Source organism: Trachypithecus francoisi, unplaced genomic scaffold, assembly GCF_009764315.1.
Source record: "Trachypithecus francoisi isolate TF-2019V2 unplaced genomic scaffold, Tfra_2.0 Lachesis_group14, whole genome shotgun sequence".
Taxonomy (NCBI): Eukaryota; Metazoa; Chordata; class Mammalia; order Primates; family Cercopithecidae; genus Trachypithecus; species Trachypithecus francoisi.
In genome coordinates this window covers 31,023,228-31,043,600 of record NW_022681459.1, presented here as the reverse complement: position 1 = coordinate 31,043,600, position 20,373 = coordinate 31,023,228, and the positions used below count along the sequence as shown (strand labels likewise).

The 20,373-nt window shown below is 57.1% G+C and overlaps 1 protein-coding gene across 5 annotated transcripts in view; it reads right to left on the bottom strand.

The window, feature by feature from the left end:
• The window catches only part of COL18A1 (collagen type XVIII alpha 1 chain), a 104,057-nt gene that overhangs the window by 52,314 nt on the left and 31,370 nt on the right, over positions 1-20,373 (bottom strand). The window contains exon 1 of one of the 5 annotated variants that reach the window (XM_033232631.1): positions 3,150-3,829. The exons of 2 other annotated variants lie outside the window; for them this stretch is intronic. In XM_033232631.1, coding sequence (XP_033088522.1) covers positions 3,150-3,795 — 646 coding nt within the window. In that variant the 5' untranslated portion in view covers positions 3,796-3,829. Of the gene's footprint in view, positions 1-2,444; positions 3,830-20,373 lie in introns of those variants that run through there. 2 more of the 5 variants (XM_033232629.1, XM_033232630.1) reach the window with 2 other exon arrangements.

The window sequence follows — 20,373 nt, the reverse complement described above, 5'->3', positions numbered from 1 at the left end:
ACAGGGCAGTGCCCAGGACCAGGTGGAGAGGGCGCTGGAGATGGAGCCAGGCAGGAGGCAGCAGGACCCCTCCAGCTCCCCTCCCCTCAGGGGCTCATACTCCCTGACCCCATGGCCTGGAGATGCAGCCAGGGCCCTCTGTGGGCCTCGAGGGCTCTGTTCTGGTGCCAGGATCATAGCCCAGCACCCCCACTTCCAGGGCCTCACAGCCTGCCCCGAGGGGTCAGGTACCAACATGGGGGCTGGGCTCCCCCTCCTCCTCTTGCCCCTCACCCAGGGCTGGGAGTGTCCAGCCCAACACCGGGGCCCGGCAGGAGTGGGGGCTCACCCAAGAGAAGCCTGGGCTGGGGAGGAGCTGAGAGGCCAGAAGACGGGGCAGGACCCTCTGGGCCAGGCCACACCTGGGAAGGGACTCCATGATAAAGCCCGAGGCCCACCTGTGGCCAGAGGCAACGTAGGCCACGAATGCCGATGGAGACCCCCAGGACCCTGTGCGGGACACTGCCTCCCTCACATGGGGACACTATCAAGCTGTCCAGTGTTCAGTGAAAAGTCCCCTTCAGTCTGTGCCACCGACTGGGCCAGCTGCAGTTACAGAAATTCCTTGCCCTCATAGCCCCACTCAGACCCCGGCCCCCAAGCCATGCAGCTGAGCACCGACTCCCAGGAGATCAGCACCTTCCCTGAGGCCGACGCTTGTTCAGAGTGCTCAGCTGATCCCAGACAGTCTCGGGGCCTGGCGTTTCCCTTCCCACAGGCCGCAGCCCTCCCAGCCCGCCGCTGTCCTGTCTGCCTCCGAGGACAAGGTGGGCTGTGCTCGAGCCTCCTGGGGCTCCAGGACACTGGACCAGGGTCTCTCCAGGCAGGACGGCCCCTGAAGTGCTGCCCTACCCACACACTGGGGGGGGAACAGGGCTTGGCCACCAGTTGCCAGGTGTTGCCTGCAAGGTGGCTGGTGCTTGCTTGGCATTTGGGTGTTCCAGGGACAGAGCATGAGTGGGACCCACGAATCTGGCTGCTTGTGGCAGTGCCGGCTGCCCTGGGGGTACCATCGAAGCCCCGAGATGCCAACAGCCATGGGCACAGCCCCTGCCACAGGAGAGCTCCAGCCCTACGCTTCCGGGGCGCATCCACAAGGGCCCCCACGCCTGCACACACCACGTCCCCCAGCACAGTTCCTGTACCTGCCTCAGGCTCAGCCATGTCCCACTGCAGCCCTCCCTCCCTTCCTGCCTGCCCCTCCATTCCAGCCCACGTGGGCTTTGCTCCTGGGACCACCTGTTGTCAGCACTTGTCCCTGCCCTGCCTGTGGCCCCCCGGCCACACCCCAGGCCCCACACAGGGTCTGCAGAGGCTCTGGGCTTTGCTGAGTGAAATGGTCACTGGCCTGAAACTCGAGGGGAATACCAAGCTCGTCATCCCTCACGGAGCCTGGCAGGTGGGCGTCCACTAAAATTTCCACTGCAGGTACCCCCACCTCCAGGTCCGGCACAGCTGCTAACCCCCACCAACCCTGTCCCAAAGCCCACAGGGCAAAGACCAAGGCTGCGTCCCCTCGGCACTATGGGGAGGACAGCAGAAGAGGACAGAGCACCTCGCCCTGTGGGGACGGGGCCTCTGGGCCAAGGCTGCCAGGTGAACACAGCAGGCAGAATCTGAATGGGGCAGGCATAGCTCAGGGGCCCTGTCTACCCCTGGACACAGAGGAGGGAGCTGCTGGGGTCCTTCCTGGGCTGCCCTGCCCCCGGGAGGTTAAAGAGTTCCCCCTTCCCTCCTCTTCCTGACCCCCCAACTGCCCAGCCAGCAACAGGGCCAGGCCACGTGGTGATGGGGCAACATCCCCTGGGCCCAGGAGCGTCCCCTACTGTGGCAGGGAGGCTGTGTGCTTCATGATGGGGGGGAGGGGGGACATGAAAGGCTCCCTCTCAGGACAGGCCTTGCGGACCTCCCTGGTCCCCACCCTGGTGAGGGTCTCTGCACTGTCCACAAGGCAGCACCCTTGGCCTGAGCACGCTAAGGCTCCCAGGAAGCGGGTCGAACTGTGCAGCTTAGTGACTGGGGCAAAGTCGATGCAGCCGCACCTGAGTGGGAATCCCGGCTCCCTGGGGTGAGTCACGCCACTGCCCCACGCCTCAGTTTCCTCTCTGTGATTCAGGGCATGGCAGGGTATCTCGGGACTGTACTGAGGACTAAATGCGCTAAAATGCCCACGAAGCCCCAGGACACACCAGCTGTGGTTCATCCACCCTCTTCCCGTCCAGACGCCGGCCTCCTCCCGGCACAGGATGCCTCACTCCCAGCTCTCCCGCCTCCCGAGGGCCACGGGCCCCTGACCGTAGAGACTCAGTGTGGGGGAACCTGTACCAGGCTCATGTCAGCCCTGACCACGCTTACCTGGCAAAGGCAAAAAGAAAAGGGTGGGGAGAGCGGAGCCGGCCAGTTACCTGCAGCCGGCCCAATGAACACACAGTACCCGTCCTCCTGGGCTGGGAGCGAGGCACAGGCGACAGGCAGCCGGCCCCCACTCAGGTGGCTCCAGCACGTGTCCTGCAGGGCCTCGCAGAACTGGCGGCAGGGTGGCGGGGCGGGCAGCGGGACCCTGCCGCACGGTGGGGCCAGGAGCAGGCAGAAGAACCAGGCGAGGAAGGGGTGGCAGTGCGTCCGCAGCAGGCCCCCCCACACCCACGCCGCAGCCTGCACCTGCTCGACGCTCTCATGGTGGAGGTGGTTGGGCAGCCAGGAGCGCGAGATGCCCAGTCGGCCACAAACCGGCAGGGAGGGCGGCAGGGGCAGGCAGCGACCGGCAGGGACCTCAGGGTCAGCCCCGAGCAGGGCAGAGTTATTAGCAAGACCCAGCCCCGCAGAGTTGGCCGCGTGGGAGACCCAAGCACCGCTGTCCCCGATTAAAGTGGTAACTGCGACCTGAGACAGTGAGCCCGGGAGCCCAGAGGAGAAGGCAGAGGGGGCCGCGTGCACGCCCAGGAAGCCCGTCACCAGGGGGTGCAGAAGTGGTGTGCGCAGGCGGATGTCAGGGTGTTGGAGCTGCTGGCTGGGAGCGGCTGCGGTGGGCGAGAGTCCTTGGCTGTCCAGGTCCTGCAGGCTTCCCCAGGCAGGGGCCCCGCCCAGCGAGGAGGAGAGAGAAGCTCTACCTGAGGACGGTGGTGGCACTGAGGGCCCCGTGAGTGGTGCCCAGGGCCTGCCCAGGGAGGGAGGCGATGGGGTGGGTGCAGGCAGGGTGCCAGCCTCGGTCGTGTGGGCGCCCGGAGAGCTGGGAGTGCCACGGCTGGGCCACCGAGTGGTCCCATTCTCCTGGGGGGTGCTGGAAGGCCCAGGGAGGGCGAGGGGGCCCACAGGAGCCTCGACAACCAGCGTTTCCGCCTGGGCCAAGCTCTCAGTGGGCACAGTGCCATTCCACAGCTGGACAAAGCTCCGGATGCCCTGGGCCACGTTCAGGATCTTGGCTCCCACACCGGCAATGTTCTCCTCTGGCGTGTCCGGGCTCTCAGCAGAAGTGGGGGTGCCCTGGCTGTCCTCCAGCAGCTCTGAGGGTGCCTCAGGGCTGCCAGGGGCTGTTGCTGGCTCCGTGGAACCATCCTGGGGGACCACGTGCGTGGTGGTGTCTGCTGTGGGCTGCACAGGCAGGAGCCCCTGGGGCTCAGGGATCGTGGTAGTTGCTTGGCTGGTGTCCTTATTATTGAACCAAAGCCAGTTCAGGTTCAGCAGGTCGGCCTGGGCAGCTGCCAGGCAGCAGAAGAGCAGCAGCAGGACGCGGCAGCCGCTGGGGTCGGGAGCCATCGGGGCTGTGACGCTGGAGCCGAGGGCGGCGGGAGGGCCTTTGTGCCTGGAGGTGGGGCTAGCCAGGCTCCCGCCCTCCTGCCCTCCCCTATGCAGGCTTCCCAGCCTCTGGCCAGTTCTGTCTCCCACCCCTCACTCTTGCAGAAAGAAAGAAGGCACCAGCCTTGGAATCAAGGTGCCCAGCACCCGAGGGTTCCAGCACCTGAGGGTTCCAGCACCCAAGGATTTTCAACTTCTTTCCCACGGCCCTGCAGCAGCCCCAGGCTCCGTGAGGACAGAGGGCAGTGTGTGCAGTGTCCGCGGGGCTCCCCATGTGCTCCGCTAGGCTCTGCCCAGGCAGGGCTGCTGAGTCTCCGGACTGGGGTTCCAGGCCAGGACCCCATCCCAAAAGCACTGAGGCAGCGGCCCCCAGCCCCTGCTGCCCCTCTGACCTGGAACGCCCAGAGGTGCCTGGCCCGGAGCCATTGTGCTGTAGGAAACTTGGAACTGAAAAAATGCTCAGCTTGCTGCAGTGCCAATTCCACTGTTGCAATGGCTGCCCCAGTCGTTAAACATCCCGGGGAGGGTCTCGGGGAGCTCGGACCCCCTCAGAGCCACTGTGCCTCCCCTCGAAGCTGGGGCTTTACTTGTCTTGGACTGTGTCCCTTTCAGCCCTTCCTGACCTTCTGCCCAGGAGACCCAGCAGAGGTGGAGCCTGGGACCAGGGCAGGAATGCATCCTCCTTCCCGGCCTCAGTCTCCCCATCAACAAAAGGATCCGATTAGACTGGAACATTCCAGGCAGTGGGTAACCCACAGGGCTGTGAGTGGCATGTGAGTGGCTGCTGTGTCCCCACCAGCTGCCCGGGCACAGCAGTGGGTGCTGAGTGTGCCTTACGCCCTCTGAGGATCTGTGTGCAGCCCGGCCATCGGCCCATTTCACAGATGAAGAAAACTGAGGCATGAGCCTGGGGACCCTGCTCAAGATCACGGAGCCCAGAAGAGGTGGAGCCACATGGAATCCAGGCAGTCTACACAGGCATGCTCACACACATGCACTCACATGCACACATGTGCTATCACACACATGTTCACACATGTGTACATCCTCACACGCACATACCCACAGTTTTCACCCCACAATCCATCCCCCCCGCCACAGCGCTCTGCACACCCGCTCCCCCAGCTGGAGTCCCTTGTCACCCTGCCTCCTCCAGGCTGTGTGGCTGGGTTCGCAGCCACCCTCCCCCGGGGCTGGGGTCAGATGTGACAGCAGCTGTGACGAAACAGCCTCACAACCTGTCCCCAGCTGTCCCCAGGTCAGGACATGCTACAGCCAGCAGCTGATTGCTCCCACAGGGCAGGGCTGGGCTGCCTGGGACCCGGCCTCGTTTCAAGCAGCTGAGGGCCACGTCCGTCTCGAGGGCAGGCGCAGGCATCCCACAAGCAAACACCTGCGTCTCGGCGAGGCCTTGCTCCCCAAACGAATCCCCACACTGCCCAAACTCGTCTTAGAGATGCCCAGAGAATAGTCTCTTTGCTTGAAAACTGACTGGCGCTGACGTGATTTTATGCCTAACACGCTTCCGAAAGTCTCCGAACAGAAATTCCAGAGACCGCCCCCTCCTCCCCCAGCACTTCTCTGGGAGGGAACTCTGGGCTCCACTTGTGAGGGATGCCCTGCCACACTGTTAGGGTGGGGACGCCCCCAGCCCCATCCCAAAGGCTCTGTGCTCGAGGTCATTCACACCCCCCACATACAGCTCCTGGGCAGAGCCAGGCACAAGGAACTGATTATACCCGGCAATGGAGGGACAGCAGCGCTGGCCCTCGGGGCCACACTTGGAGGATGGTGGCAGCCTCATCGCACTGAGCACCCACCCTGCCATCTGCAGGGTGCCCAGCTCCCTCCAACCTTCACCTGCCCACTGCACTCCTGACCCTACCCTTCCTGCCCACTGTCCCGGACTCCTCCCCCTCCAAGTGCTTTGAGAGCCTCCTGTCCCCCATCAGGGTTCCCTCACCTCCAAGCACCTCCACAGCATCACACATTTCACCTCTTGGAAATCCTAGTGCAGCTCTGCCACGGCCCCACAGCTCAGCCCCTGGGATCTGGTTCCCACTAGGAAGCACCTGTCGAGAGTGGCTACTACATGAGCCTCCACATACATGTCATCACACACACATGCGTGTATACACACATGCTCACACACAAACACCCACCCACACACACACGTATGCTCACTCCTGCTCACACATGAACACATGTAGTGCATGCTCAGCTATGCCATACGTCATGTGTGAATACTCACATACATACACAAGCCCACACACGTACACATGCTCACACGTCACACACACCGTGCATACGCATGCTCAGCTCTGCCATGCATGCTCACAAGACCACTCACACATGTGCACACACACACATGCCCACACATACTTGCACACACATACAGGCAAGCACACTCACCATGTACTTGTGCTCTCAGAAAGCACCCTGGTGTCGCCCAAGTCCTCTAGCAGTATGGCCAGGGACCCAGGCCTCCTCCCCAGCCCCTGCCCAGCTCCGTGTACAGGGCCTGACTATGACTTGTTCCAGGAGTCCGTGTGCCCAGACGGCACCATGAGCAGCGCAGACCAGGGTTTCGGTGCGGCCTCTTCACCGTGGTGGAGAGAGCAGAGAAGCTGAGGCACAGGGAGCAGCGGTTGGCAGTTTCCCTGCAGCTCCTTGGCCCCTCCTGGGGTGAGTACGGCCTCAGGCCTGCTAGAGACGGAGGACACATGTCATCATGAGGGACCTTGGGGTCTGCAGGAAGGCAGGAACCGCTTGGCTCTGATGAGGCGGCTGGGAGGCCCATGATGGAGCTCACATGGGATGACCCAAGCTAAGGATGAAGAGGGTCCACGGATCTCCACAGAGCACAGCCAACAAGACAGGTGAGACCCCTCCCTGGGGGTGCACAGGACCTGGGTGACACAGGAGGGTGCCCCAGTCTGAAGTCCTTCCACCCTGTTGCCTTGAGGCCTGAGATGGACCTTCCCAGTCTGACTTCGCAGAGGAAGCAGCCTTCAAATCCCACCGCCTTCCCCTCTGAGTGTTCCTCGGCTGAGCGCAGAACACGGGGTCCTCATTCGACTCAACAAGGGCAATGTTAACCACAGACTCCCTCAGCAAACCCCACGCAGACAAGCACATCATCCCTGCGAAGGCCAGCAGGGAGCTGGGGAAGAGCACGGCTCGCCAATCCCGGGGATGCCGGAAAGGCAGCACCACACAACACAGCCACCCAGCTGCGTCCCCAGGGCCCCGGAGCCTGTGGGGCCCCTTTCTCTGGCTCTCAGTTATGACAACAGGCGGGCCAAGGGGCTCCCCTCCTGGAAGCCAAGCTGACCCAGCTGCTGTGTTGGGCATCATCACAGCCTGTCCCACTCGGTGTGGAGACAGACTTGGGTTGACTCCCTGCTCTACTCCCCAGCTAACCTGATGAGAAAATTGGTCTCCCTCTGTTGCTAGGCTCCAGTGTGGTGGTACCATGGCCCCCGCTGGCCGGCCATCTGGCCAGGGCACTAGAAATGCCCGTTGGAAGCTGTAGCCATGGGCTGCCCGCATGCTGCCACTCCTGTTATCATGACCTGCCCGCTCCTGAGGGTCCTGAGGCAAACAGCTCAGAACCCCACACCCCCTAGAGGACCTGCCATCCCCCACCGGTGCCGTCCTGTAGAGTCAGGCCCTGTCTCCTTAGGTGACGGGGCCACTGGGGCAGCCACGAGGCCCTGGAGCCTCAGCGTCCACCTGGTCTTGGTGGACCCGGGGGTGCTGTCCCACCACAGAGCGGGTGTCCTCCCTCAGCCTCTGGCGTCCACACAGCCATCGAGGGCTTGCCACTGCCACGCCAGCCACGGGCTCCGAACACTGAAGCAGCTGGCAGCAGGGTGCAGGGTGGGCACAGCGAGAGGGAGGCCTGAGATGCAGAGGGAGGTCATATGCACCGGCGGCTGTTTCAGAGGCCAAGGGAGACTCCGCCCACCATGAACACAGGTGCCAAGAACTGAGCCTCCCCCCTCCCCGCACCCCATCTGGTCTCCAGGAAGGCTCCTCCCACTGCTTCACCTGCCCCAAGCCGGGCTTTGTCCTGTCTTGTTGGTCTGTCTGTTTCGGATTCCTAAATAGTGTGGTCTTTTATTTTCTTTTTTAAAAAAGGCACAAACACCCACACGTGAACAGGGGAAACGGTTCGTCAGGGGGCAAAGAGGGGGGCCCATTTCCAGGCTGAAGGCCCCAACCGTAGCTTCGAGGCTCCGGGCTATTCAATTGTCAGAAGTGCTCCTCCTACTCGTGGCCACCCTAGGCCTCGGCCTGTGGCGGGTGGCTCTGGGCTCCCTCCCCGTGGGCCTCCCACACCTCAGCCCTGGAGGCTGGGGGAGGACGACAGAGATAAGGGAGCAGGGCAGCCCCCACCTGAGCCACCCCCTTCGTTCCCTCCCTGTCCTTGCCCCCAGATACCCGCCTGAGCCCAGAATGTCCTGCAGAGACCCCTCAGGTGTGGCCTCCCTCCCCTCCTTCCCCAGGGACCAGAGACTGTCCAAGGACAGGCCCAGGCAGGGCTCCTGGAGATTACACGGAGGGAAACCTGGGCCCTGAGGTCCCAGTACCCACTGCCCATGGGCACGCCCCCCAGGGGGGCACAGCCAGTCAAGGTTTGGATGCTGCGGACACGTCTCCAGCCCTTTTGAAATGAAAACATGACTTTTCATCTTTCTGTGGCGCAACTAGTTTATGATTGTCTAAAGTGTCTGAATGTGCTTCCTGGACTCTATACCTTGTGGCTACTTTTTCAAACCACAATGACAAAGGCCAGAAGCTCTGCAAGGGCCCCCTGAAGGCTCCACTGCTTGGCCAGGACCTCTCACCAGACCTGGACTGGGCACACCCCGGCCAGCAGCATGACCAGCTGCCACCGTCTGGAGATTCAGTGGCTGGAGGTGGCCGCACAGTGAGAGGGCCAGGTGGCTGGGCCCGGGTCCAGGTCCCTGGAGGGCGCTCCCCTGTCACCGAACACCACGTGGACCTGAAGACCTATGGAGGCAGAGGGGGTGTGACAACACCTTGTCTAACGTTTACAGCCTCTTTCCCGCTCTGCTCAGTGCTCAGCGTGCCCCATAAGCCCATTCTCTCCTCCATGGTGGGGCAGAGTGGAGGCTTCTGTCCAGATTCCATGAGGAGGCTTCTCTTAGCTCTTCCCTGGATGTACATTCCTGGACTCAGCCGTGTCCCTCCCCAGGCTCTGGTGTCTCTCTGACCGCTCGGGAGAGCTTGGGGACCACCAGGTGGGGAGCCTGAGCTCTTCAACCTCTTCAACCCCAGTCCTCCGCTGGGTGATCACGAGTGGTGGGAGCCTTCTTGGCTCCTAAATGAATGCCAAGCACAGCCTGGCGCTCAGTGGGCAACCTGCCTCTTCCCACACCTGGCTGGCGGCAGCTGGAAGCCCATGAGAGCCAGGTCCTCCCCTTGGGCTTGGTGCAACCTCCTCCGCACCCCCACGGCCCACCCTTGGGAAGGCCGCCAGAGACACGGGAGATGGATCACTGGTGAAGGGTCACGAGCCAGGCAGCGGGGCCTGAGGCAGGAGCAGCATGAGGATCAAAGCGTCGCAGAAGAAAGACACTTGCGGCATCTTCCCAGGGACAGCTGCCACCTGTGCCCCTGACAGGAGGCCACAAGGAGGACACATGGACCCCTGCCATGGTTCTCCACAAAGCCTGCACCTAAACACGAGCAGGCAGGTGGGTAAGTCCAGGCTGCGGGACAGACACCCCCGCAGAAATCCAGCTGGACTCCCAGAAACACCCATGTCAGGAAGAAGGTGGTGGGGCGGCGGGGGCAGGCAGGGCTGCTCCAGAGTCAACAGACTACAGAGCAGGACACTAATGCAACACGTGGTCCCCGACAGCTCTGGGACTGCCCAAAAGACACGCAGGCCAGTGGGGCAAAGGACACTATGGAGTGCATCTGGAGACGGCCTGTTCACGGGAGCATGGACAGAATTATTGTAAACTTCTCAGGCGTGACGATGACACTGTGGCTCTGTGGAAGAATGTCCTTGTTCCTGGGATATGCACACAGCAGTGCATCTACAGGGCAATGGGTGGAGATGCTGTGGCTCACCTCAGCAAGTGTCTGTACTTGCCTGTGGATATGCAGGAGCACACGTGTGTGCGTGTACATGGATGTATGGCTATGGATACATGCATACGTGGCTATCTGCGTGCATGGACTGCATGTGGATTATGTGTGCAAAGAGACGAGCATGGGTGAATGTGTGCATGGGTATGTACATGTGGACACATGGATATGCATCATGGATGTGTGCAGATATGTACACCCATAGAGGTCCATGTAGATATTCTTGTGTGTGCACACACATGGATACCCGTGTGCGTGGATATGTGTGTGTGTGTGGATATAGATGGAGAGAAAGGGAGTGCCTGGGAAAAATGTAGCAAGTGTTTGCTTGTGAGTTGAATGGAAGGTGTGTATGAGCATTTTCTGATCATCCTATCAACGTCAATGCAGGTTTGAAGTGTTCTCAATTGGATGTTTGTAGAGAAAACAGAGGTTTCTTCCTGATGTCTTTTGGCAAACTCCCTATGCCAGCTCCACCTCTGGCAGTGCAGGTGACTCAGCAGAGGGTGGGAAGAAATGCTTTTCAGACCTCTATCCATGTCCCCTGGGGCTCCGTGTGGGTGTTATTCCTCGCATGCCTTCAAAGTCTTGTTACTCCTCCCAGTCCGAGGAGGTTGGCAGAAGACACTGCCTCTGTCTTCTCCTGAATGCTGCAGCAAGGAGGGCCGAGGGGTGGAGCACAGCGGGGCAGTGAGGCTCACCGACATCTCCTGCTTGATGTTATAAAGTTCACTAAGGTAAAACAAAAGATCTCAATGTGCTCTGTAGGCTCTAAGGGAACCATCCACACTCTACCCAAAACAAAGCAGATATTTTCAAAGACACTAAGAACTTCGAGAGCCAAGGGGTCCCCGATTTTGTTCTTCTCCAAGATTGCTTTGGCCATTCCGGGTTCCTTGAAATTCAATTTAAGTATTGGGGTCACTTTGACAATTTCTGTAGCCAGTAGGGATTCCAGCAGGAGTTGTGTGGACTCTAGTCGATTTAGGAAATATTCTATCTTCTAATCCATAAACACGGGATAACTTTCCATTTATTTATATCTTCCTTAATTACTTTCAATGCTGTTTTGCAGTTTTCAGAGTATAAGTTCTTGTTGATGCTGTTGTAAACAGATTTTTCTTTCTTAATGTCATCTTTGGATTGTTCATTGCAAGTATAAATAAATACAATAGATTTTTCTATATTGATCTTACACCCTGCAACCTTTCTGAGCTCATTTATTAGTTCTAATAGTTTTTTTGTGAATTACTTAGAAAAAAACTGTATTTTTAGAGGAACAATAAAAAACTTTTTAGAAGAAACTTTTGCTTTTATATATGATATACAATATATATGATATGTGATATAATGATACATGATATATATATCTCATATATAAGATATACATATATAAGATCTGGCCTCTAAAAATACAGTTTTACTTGTTCCTTTCCAATCTGGATGTCTTTTATTTCTTCTTGCCTAACTTTCCTGGCTAGAACCTCCAGTACAATGTTAAATAGAAGGGGCAATAGGGAACGTCCTTGTCTTGCTCCTGATCTTAGGAGGAAATCATTTGCTCCTTCACCACAAGCATGGTGTCAGCTGTGGACTTTGTCACAGATGCTCGTTATCAGCTTGTGGAGTGTTTTCATGAATGGTGTTGAATTGTGTCAAATACTTTCTCTGCATCTATTGAGATGACTGGGTGTTTTAAATTTTTTATTCTATTGATATAATGTATTACATTGATTTTCAAGTGTTAAACCAACCTTGAATTCCTGGGATAAATCCCACTTAGTTATGGTGAATTTTTTTTATATGTTGCTGGATTTTATTTACTAGTAGTCTACCAAGGATTTCTGTGTCCATATTCATAAGATAAATTAGTCTGCAATTTTCTTTTTTTGGCAATGTCTTTGTCTGATTATGGTGTCAGAGTAATACTGGTCTCATAAAATGAACTGGGAAGTGCTTTCCACTCTCCTAGCCTTCTGAAAGAGTTTGTGAGAATTGGTTTTAATTCTTTAAATGCCTGGTAGAATTTAGCTGGGAAGCTCTCTGGTCCTTGGCTTTTCTTTAAGGGTGTTTTTGGATTACTAACTCAACCTCTTCACTTGTTATAGATCTATTCACACTGTCTATTTCTTGTTGAATCAGTTTGAGTAGTTTGCACCTTTCCAGGAAATTTTCAGTTTCATCTGCCATCCAGTTTGTTCATAGGATTGGATTAGAAAATAGTTGAAGGACTTATGCTCCCAATTTTAAAACTTACTACAAAGCAATGGTAACAGGACAGTGTGGGAGTGGTGCAAGGACAGACACATGCATCGATGCAGTGAACTGAGGGTTCTGGAATAAACTCATAAACCTACAGGCAACTCATGTTTGACAAGAATGTCGAAACTGTTCAATGAGGAAAGAGTAGCCTTCAACAAACGGTGCTGGGTCAACGGAGCAGACACACGCAAAAGTTCACAGTGAAGCTGGATCCTTACTTCACACCACACGCAGCTATTAAATTTTTTATCTTAATACATTAAATATATATTAAAAATATATTATATTTATATATATAATAAATATATAACATATTATATAATATATAATCTAATAAATATATAATGTATAATATATACAATACATAATATATAATTATATAATATAATATCTTGTATAATTGTATAATATAATATAAATTATATTAATATATAAATACATATTAAAATATTAAAAATATATTTAATATATTAAATATAAGAGCTAAAATAAAAAACCTTTTAAAGGTTTTCTTTTTCATAACCTTGGATTTGGCAAAGGCTTCTTACATATGACAGCAAAAGCCCAAGTGACAAAAGAAAAATAAATTGACTTCATAAAAATTTAAGGCCGGGCGCGGTGGCTCAAGCCTGTAATCCCAGCACTTTGGGAGGCCGAGACGGGTGGATCACGAGGTCAGGAGATCGAGACCATCCTGGCTAACATGGTGAAACCCCGTCTCTACTAAAAAATACAAAAAATTAGCCGGGCGATGTGGCGGGCGCCTGTAGTCCCAGCTACTCGGGAGGCTGAGGCGAGAGAATGGCATAAACCCGGGAGGCGGAGCTTGCAGTGAGCTGAGATCCGGCCACTGCACTCCAGCCTGGGCGACAGAGCGAGACTCCGTCTCAAAAAAAAAAAAAAAAAAAAATTTAAAAGTTTGTGCTTTTAAAAGTTTGTGCTTCAAAGGACACCATCAAGAAAGTGAAATGACAACTCACAGAATGGGAGAAATATTTGCGAATCATATATGTGAGAAGCACGTCCATCTAGACGATGTAAAGAACTCATAGCTCAACAACAAAAAGACAATAATTCAACTAAAAGTGGGCAAGAATCGGAATAGACATTTCTCCAAGGAAGAAATACAAATTGCCAACAAAAACACACAAAAAAAGATGTTCAACATTATCAGTCATCGTGAAAATGCAAATGAAAACCACGAGATACTGTTTTACATCCAAGTTGGGCTGGAATCAAAGTCAGGTAAAAACAAGTGACGGCAAAGATGTGGTGAAATCGTAACTCTCAAGGCTGCAGGAAGGGATGTGAGACGGCGCAGACACTTGGGAAAGCAGGCTGGCGGCTGCTCAAATGAGTCAACACAGCTACCATAGTCCCAGTGATTCCACCTTAGGTATATACCCAAGAGAAACGAAGACACACGTCCACATTGAAACTTGTACATGGCCGGGCGTGGTGGCTCAAGCCTGTAATCCCAGCACTTTGGGAGGCCGAGACAGGTGGATCACGAGATCAGGAGATCGAGACCATCCTGGCTAACATGGTGAAACCCCGTCTCTACTAAAAAATACAAAAAATTAGCCGGGCGAGGTGGTGGCGCCTGTAGTCCCAGCTACTCGGGAGGCTGAGGCAGGAGAATGGCGGGAACCCGGGAGGCGGAGCTTGCAGTGAGCTGAGATCCGGCCACTGCCCTCCAGCCTGGGTGACAGAGAGAGACTCCGTCTCAAAAAAAAAAAAAAAAAGAAACTTGTACACAAGTGTTCACAGCAGCACCGTTCATCACAGCTAAAAGGTGGACACTGCTCAGAAGTCCACCAACTGCTGAATGGACAAACACAGTGTGGTGTCTCCACCCGGTGGGGTATCATTCAGTGACAGCAAGGAATAAAGCCCTGGGACGGGGTGTAACACGGGACGAACCCGGAAACCACATGCTGAGGGGAAGAAGCCAGACAGAAAGGACCATACGTTACATGGTTTCATTTGTACGGAAGCTCAGAAGAGGGACCCCAGGGACAGAAAGGAGATGAACAGTGGCCAGGACTGGAGGGAGGGAGGTGGCGAAAAGGCTTCTCTCTGGAGTGATGAAATGTTCCACAGTCAACGGGGATGATGGTGGTACAGATTTTTGAATATACTGAAAACCACTGGATTGGACACTTCGAGTGAATTGCACAGAATGTGAATTATATCTCAATAAAGCTGTTCAAAACAATCAAGGGAGACCCGTATCACATTTTCCAAACCACACAATCCTTAATGCTGCTTGATTTCTGATTACTTCCATTTTGAGTGAGATTGATTTTTTTCATGTATCTGATGAAAGTGTTTCTCTTCTAAATTCCTGTGCTTTTAAAACTCATTTTTAGAGGGGGTATTTATCAACTTCTAAAAACTAGGGTATGGACACGGAGTCATCTTTGCTGCTAGTGTTGGTTTTCAAACCTAGTACCAGCATGTTCGAGGAGCACGCCACTTCCTCCTAACGGTTGAGTAGCATTTCCTCCCTGGCTCACAGCCTGTGCTCCCCATGGCCTCTCTCGCCCTGAGCCACCCAGGACACGTCGAGTAGCGAGTTTCCTCCTTGGCTCACAGCCTCCACTCCCGGAGCCTCTCGCCCCGAACGACCCAGGCTCTCAAAGCTGCTCTTGCGCCGGCTCCCGATGCTCACAGCTGGCATTTATCGAGGGCTCTTCTGTCCATAGCACTGTAGAACCATGCTCCATGCACGAGTGAGCGTGCACCTCACAACTATCCTGGCACGTGCATTTTACAGCCAGAAAACCAAAAGTCCGGACGACCAGCCGACCCCAGCCCCACGCCTCGCCACACCCCCGCACACCACCCACACGAGCACACAGCCCTCCATTCACTCCGCACGTCCCACAACTCGCTACACCCCTGCACGTGCCTCACCACACCCCCGCACACCACCCACATGGGCACACGGCCCTTCCTTCACTCCGCACGCTCACCCGTGCTCCTGCTGCAAGCCCAGCCTGCTCGCAGCACTGAAGATGCATTGGAGAACAAAAGGGGAGGGTTTCAGCTCTCGTGGCTACTGTACCTGGCACAAAGTGAACCGAGAGGTGATTTCGGGAGGCAGGAGGTACCACGGAGCACACAAGTCACATGGGAGAGGGTCAAGGACGCCACGGGATGACCACGCCAGGCCAGGATGTGCAACAGGGAAGGGGCCAAACAGAAGACAAGAGAGAGCGGCAGCGTGGCAGCCAGGAAGCACATTCCCCACAGAGGGACACTGAATTCTTACGTGGCAACGTGGCCCCCCAGTGGTAAGGCCAGACACCTACTCAGCCTGCAACATCCTGGCCACCCAAAAGAGGACAGGCAGTCCTGACTGCCATTGGGAGGACAGTCCCCTTCCTAGGAGTCTGCAGGGCCACCAGATGTCCAGTGTCCCTGGGACACATCTAGGGGCTCATGTAGCAGGCATCTCTCTTTAGTGCTACAGCTCAGCTACTCCTCTCCACCAGCAGAGCCCTGCAAAGGGGCATGGGGCCGCATTGTTCTCATCAAGACTCTTCACCAGGAAATTAGCATTTGATTTGTGTTTTCACGGAGGCCCCCCTGGGGACCCAGCTGCAGCCCGGGATGTGACAGACAGCTACAGGACCACCCAGAGGCTTCACCCTTCGCCCACCTGGGAGAAAAAGGGCCACCTGTCGGAGAACAGTTCACCACAGTCCACACCCTGGGACCTCCTAGGTCCCGAGAGAACACAGTGCAAGGAAGGAGCCCTTGGCCGAGGCTCCCAGCCCTGGGTGGCCAGTGGGCAAAGCATCTCCACCACCAGGACTCTGCTGTGACACCCAGCTGGGCTGTGAGGGCCGAGGAGGAAAGGCATGGGCGGCCTTTCAAGCTGGTGAAGGCCCACTTGGTTTTCAAGGGTTTACAGGTTGCTCATTAACTGGGTTTTCTCATGGAAGGCCTCAGGGCAGCCTCATGCAGCCAGGTTCCCACAGAGCTGCCTGACCTACCTAGACCCCAGCTGTGACAGCCACACTCGTGCCTGCTGGGTCCACGGGGGAAGCGCCTCCCAGGCACCAGGACCTGTGCTGGATGCAAGACCCACGTGTCCTCCAGGAATCCGCCCACACCAGGACCGCCACCCTTGGGTCTGCTCAGGGCCACCCGGCTAACCAGGGCAGGCTGGACCTCTATGCAGGTTGGGGTCCCAGGCCCTGCTCCTGACCACGGACCACCCCTCACCCCGGTCTGCTCCTTGCCCCAGGACCTAGCCTCACTGCAAATACCTAGAAATCATCACCCATGTGGAAAGCAGGACTGGCTGGGAAGTGAGGTGCATGGAGGTGGTCCGCCTAGGGCACCATGGCCACCATCAGCAAGGCAGCCCCGACCTGGGGCAGACCCAGGCCCATGAGCTGCTGTGGCAACGCTGCAGGCACCACCCTCCCAGCTCATGCCCTGGAAAGTGAAGGCAGGCGTGCGATACCCCAGCGGTTCCAGCTCCCTCCTACACCACACCCGCCCTGTCCTCCGATGCTCTCGATCACTTCTTTGACAGTGGGACCCCCATCATCACGTGGGGCCTCATCCTACTGATGAGGGAAATCTGCAGGGCAGACCTCGGCCTGGCTGGATCTGTATGGCTGTGGGCCCTCACCCCTGGGCCTGGGCGTGCTCGCCCAAAGGGCGTGCTCGCCCTGGTGACAGAGACTACGATGTCCAGGAGGTGGTGGAGGCGGAGGCAGAGAGGGCAGTGCCTACCCAGCTGAGGACACAGGTGAGGGTGGGCTCAGGGGCAGGGACACCCACGGTGAGTGAGACACGTGGATGATGCAGAGCCAGAGAGTAAGGGGCCCTCCCCGCAGACACGACGCGTGCCTCGGTGGCTTTGCGGTTTTCATCATGCTCTGCAGTTACAAAAACAAAACTCACAGGGGGGATTTAAAGAAGAAAAAGAGCAAGGCACAGGCACTGAACGTGGCACAGAGGCCCAGGACCTGGAGCCAGAGGTCAGCCCTGCGGGGTCTGAGGAGCCCACCCAGCAACTCCCAGTGGCCCCCGGCAGGCCTGAAGCACCTGCTTTCCTCACAGACAGCAAGGCGCAGCTCTGGACCCTCTACGTGGGTGGGCAAGAAGCCAGGGGGTCGAGAGCCCAGGGAGGCCTCTGCTTCTGAATCTTGCAGAGCTGGGAGAACGCAGCAAATTCCAGCCAGAGCCTGTGTGCCAGGTGAGGAAGCTAAGCTGGTGTGGAGCCCTCACACAAACAGCCACGGCTGACGTTCCGACCGCACAGCCCTTGCTCTTGCATCCCCGAGCCTAGGGGGCTGGGCCGGAGACGTCTGCCCCATCGTCGGCCCTCAGCCAGCGCGACCCACGGCCTGCCAGCCTCCCCTCGTGCTTTCTGGGTGCTGGCCCCACAGAAAGGGTGGGAGGTGCGAGGTCGGGACAAGAGCGCGCAGCCCGAGATTTCCCGGTTTGCTTTCGCTCAGGAAGTCATTCAGACAAACCCTCCCATCTCCCAGGCCTAGTTCCCACTCCTTGCTACATTCGCAGCCGGAGACTGTAATGGCCGCCACAGGTTCGCACTGAGCACTCAAGGGCGCAGAGAGCGGCATTTCCTGAGCATCCTGGAGGCCAGGCTCTGTGCTTGGCAGCAGGACGAGCTGCACTTCCAAATCCAAACCCTGCTTGCTGCACGCGCCCAAAGCCGCCCAGGGTGGCAGCAGCTCCAGGGAGAACACGCTCTGAACCCCACCACAGCTCGCAGACCCGGAGGCCCGTGCACAAGACGTGATCCAGGACGCCCGGAGCCCGCGCGAGGCGCTTCCGTCAGCCAGGGACCGGCCGCCAGGGGGAGCCAGAGGCCCAGGCATTTCTCAGCCGGCACCGAAGTCCCAACGGGAGCCTTACCCAAAAAGTTCACTTTGCTCCTCGTTTTGTTGGACATTTTTATTATGAGCGGAACGCACACGCTGCAACACGCAAAGGCCCAGAAAGTAAAAGGTCATGACCTCTCTGCCCACCAGCCCCTGACCGGCGGGCGCCCGGCATCCACAGCCTCTGCTCACGCACGCGAGACACGCAGGCAGGGAGCACAGCGACCCCCACCGGAGGAGCCGAAACGGAACGCGCTGCGCCCTCCGCGCCCTGGACCACGGCTACTCGACCACAGCCACTCGACCACGGCCACTCGACCACAGCCACTCGACCATGGCCACTCGACCACAGCCACTTGGGCCTGTCCAGGCCGGCCTGGGGTGCTGTGGCAGAGCAGATCCCTCCCACCGTGTTCTGATGGGGAAATGACCAAGGGACACGTTTGTTTAGGCTAGCACTGTCCATAACAGCAACAGAAACGTTTTCTCGAATTGAAAAACTTTGACACATAAGGGTCACATTTGTGAGGTGCCTGGTGGGGTCAGATGCAGGTGATAAGCGTGGCCCGCACCTCCGACAGCCTTTCTTTGTGCCGGAACGGCCCTGCCAAATGACCATGAATGTTCCTAGGCACGTCCTGTGGCTTTCGGTATCCACCTCCACACAGACCCAGAGCAGCCCCTCGGCCCCCACCGGCCCCCAGACCACACCAGGGAGCCCCAGGTGGCCATCTGGAATGTGTCTCTGGGTGCCAAGTTGCATGTGGGCATCTAACTTCATTTTCTTCCTTCCGGCTGCACAGACAGACCTGCTAATATGTCTTATAAGCCACTCTGCCCACAAGGATTAGATGCGCCTTTGTCAATGTGCTGCAGAGCTCGTGTGGCCCTGGCACCATGCAGAGGTGCCCTGAGCCTCAGTGGGCTCCTGCCAGAGTTGAGCAACCATGGAAGGGCTCAGTGCAAATGGGGTCTCAGCCTCCACAGCACACACTCCCTCTCAACTGCCCCTTTCCCTTTCTTGCCTCGAACACCAGCCCTGCAGAGTAGCCCAAAGCCCTGAGAAGGGCAGGCCACGCGGCTGGCAAGAAAAGTAAATCCAGCATTGAGAAAACAAGGATGGGGTGCACAGTGTGACCAACACTCCCTGCCCAGGTACCCAAAATGAGCTCTGGAGGCCAGGTCCGGGGTCCCCTGCCCAGCCCTGGAGTGTGAGGGTCTGTGTGTGTGTGTGTGCAGGAGAGTGCCTGTGTGATGCTGTGGTGTGAACGGCACACACCCCACCTGCAAAACCTTGGCAATAGAACCCATCTTCACTGTGTACAGGAACAGACGCAGGGAGCAGAAGCCCCAGCCACGGCTCCTGCCACAGCCAGCTGCTCCCCAGCCAGGGCCCCCCCTTCCAGCCCGGCTCACCCCTAGCCAGCCCCTCCCTAGCCAGGGTTCCCCCAGCCATGGCTGCCCCCAGCCAACAACTCCCCAGTCAGAGACCCCCAGGCATGGCATCCCCCCAGCCACAGCTCCCTCTCCCCGACAGCTTCCCCGCCAAGCCATATCTTCCTCCCCTCAGGGACCCCACAGCCACAGCTCCTTCCTTCTAGGGCACCCCCAGTGGCGGTCCCCCCAGCAGCCTCAGCTCCCTCCCTGCCAGACCCCCTCTCCCAGCCTTAGCCCTACCCCAGCCACAGTTCCAGGGCTGCAGGGGTGGGGCACTTTCCCGCCATCCAGTCCCACGGTCCCCACCCCCACGGGAGTTCCATGTGGCCTCCACGTGGCCTGAGGCACAGTCGCCCACAAAGACGACCTTTTTGCCGAATTGAAAGCCTTCTCCTTCCAGATAGAGCAGGAAATGGAACCTCCACTCCCCAGCTTTCAAATCACAAGAAATGCAGGAAGTCAGGAAAATGAACGCAGATTCACAATGGGGTGGCGGCACCGTCCCTCGTCCCTGCCCAGCTCACGCAGGCTTCTACCCACTGCACACTGGATGGGCCAAGGGCGAGGACGGCTGCTTTGCTCTGACACTGCTGCACAGCTCACTCGTCCCTGGGCCTGGGAACTCCAGGCTGAGGGGCTTCTCAGCCCAGGGGCCCACGATCAGCTCAAGGAAATCAAGGACTAGAAACACTGTCACCTGTGTGGGCATTTCACCAAAGGGACGGCAACCCTGTAGGTAGGATTTCAAAGGAGCCCTCTTTAAACATGGTCCTGCTCACAGAGAACACTGTCTGCAAAGATCCCACGTTGTGCTGGCTTTCTAAAGGAGCCCAGATGAGCCTGA